This window comes from Nestor notabilis, unplaced genomic scaffold (genome assembly GCF_000696875.1).
Source record: "Nestor notabilis isolate BGI_N333 unplaced genomic scaffold, ASM69687v1 Scaffold25747, whole genome shotgun sequence".
Lineage (NCBI taxonomy): Eukaryota > Metazoa > Chordata > Aves > Psittaciformes > Psittacidae > Nestor > Nestor notabilis.
Window position 1 is genome coordinate 1 of NW_009936402.1, and position 1,116 is coordinate 1,116.

General features: G+C 60.0%; 1 protein-coding gene across 1 annotated transcript; it reads right to left on the reverse strand.

The window, feature by feature from the left end:
- Nucleotides 1–217: 217 nt before the first annotated feature.
- MRPL2 (mitochondrial ribosomal protein L2) lies at nt 218–1,027 on the reverse strand (the record flags this gene model as incomplete). Its single annotated transcript, XM_010018326.1, has 3 exons — nt 218–424; nt 514–587; nt 917–1,027. Coding segments are annotated over 3 exons (392 nt in total), but the record flags the coding sequence as incomplete, so codon positions are not given.
- Between the last annotated feature and the right edge of the window lie 89 nt (nt 1,028–1,116).

Sequence of the window (1,116 nt, forward strand, 5' to 3'; positions counted from 1 at the left end):
CCAGGTTTGGCAGGATTGTGCAGAGCTCTGACCCCACCGAGACCCCATCACCACTCCAAGCTCAAGCTAAGGCAGGCCACAGCCTCACATTCATCTCCTGGCAGGGGGTGAACACGTCCCATGGGGAAAGCACCCCCCTGAGGCCCTGTGCAGAAAAGGCAGCAGTAAGGCAACAGCAGTGGTGTTGAGAATGCTTTATTGGCCACCGGCATCACTCCTATGCCACAACCCGTGGCAGGTTGACGTAACTCTTCATGGGCGGGAGAGGTTTGATCTTGCGCCCAGCCCAGCCACTCTTGCGATGCCATAAGCCTGTGTGCGGGCGCTTGCCCAGCCAGCGGTTCCGTCCCGCCTTCCCAATCACTCGCTTGTTGTGGTCGACATTGGACACACGGCCCACTGTGGCCACGCAGGTCTCCAGCACCTAGGGTACAGGGAAGAGCAGCACGCCTTCCTGGGGACACACATCTTTGTGCCCAGGCAGTCAGGTCAGGGACAGCACGGCTCTTATACCTGCATGTGCCTCTTGGAAGGCAGCTGCACGATGGCGGTCCCATTCACTTTCCTCAGCAGCACCCCACAAGTCCCTGCAGCAGGGAAGAGGAGAGTAGGCAGCTGCCCCAAGCAACAAGACAAAGTATCCCACCCTGTGGTGAGCACATCCCCGTGCTGGGAACTCCCCAAAGCCCCTGCTGTTGCTAGAGAGCACTTCTTGCTGAAGACAGGCTGTCCAGGCACCACCAGCCAGCAACAGGGCAGAGCTGCCCCTGCCTCTCAGGAGGGCTTTTTTTGCACTGTAACACACAGGGGAGAGAGGACAGCAACTCGTTGTCACCAGCCAGGCAGAGCAGTGCCCCCTTGCCATCCTCTCCATCTGCCCTAAGCCAAGATGGGCTAGCCCTGCCCAGAGACGCACCAGCTGCCCGGATGTACTGCGCTCCCTTCCCAGGATGGCTCTCCAGGTTGCAGATCAGTGTGCCAACAGGCAGAGCACCCAGGGGGTAGGCGTCTCCTTCTCTGGCTGACACTGGAAGACAAAAGCAGATGCGTTGGTTGAGGAGCAGCAAATAAGCCCCTAGCAGGGCTGGCCCCCCCTTGCCCTGGCGTGCACCTGCC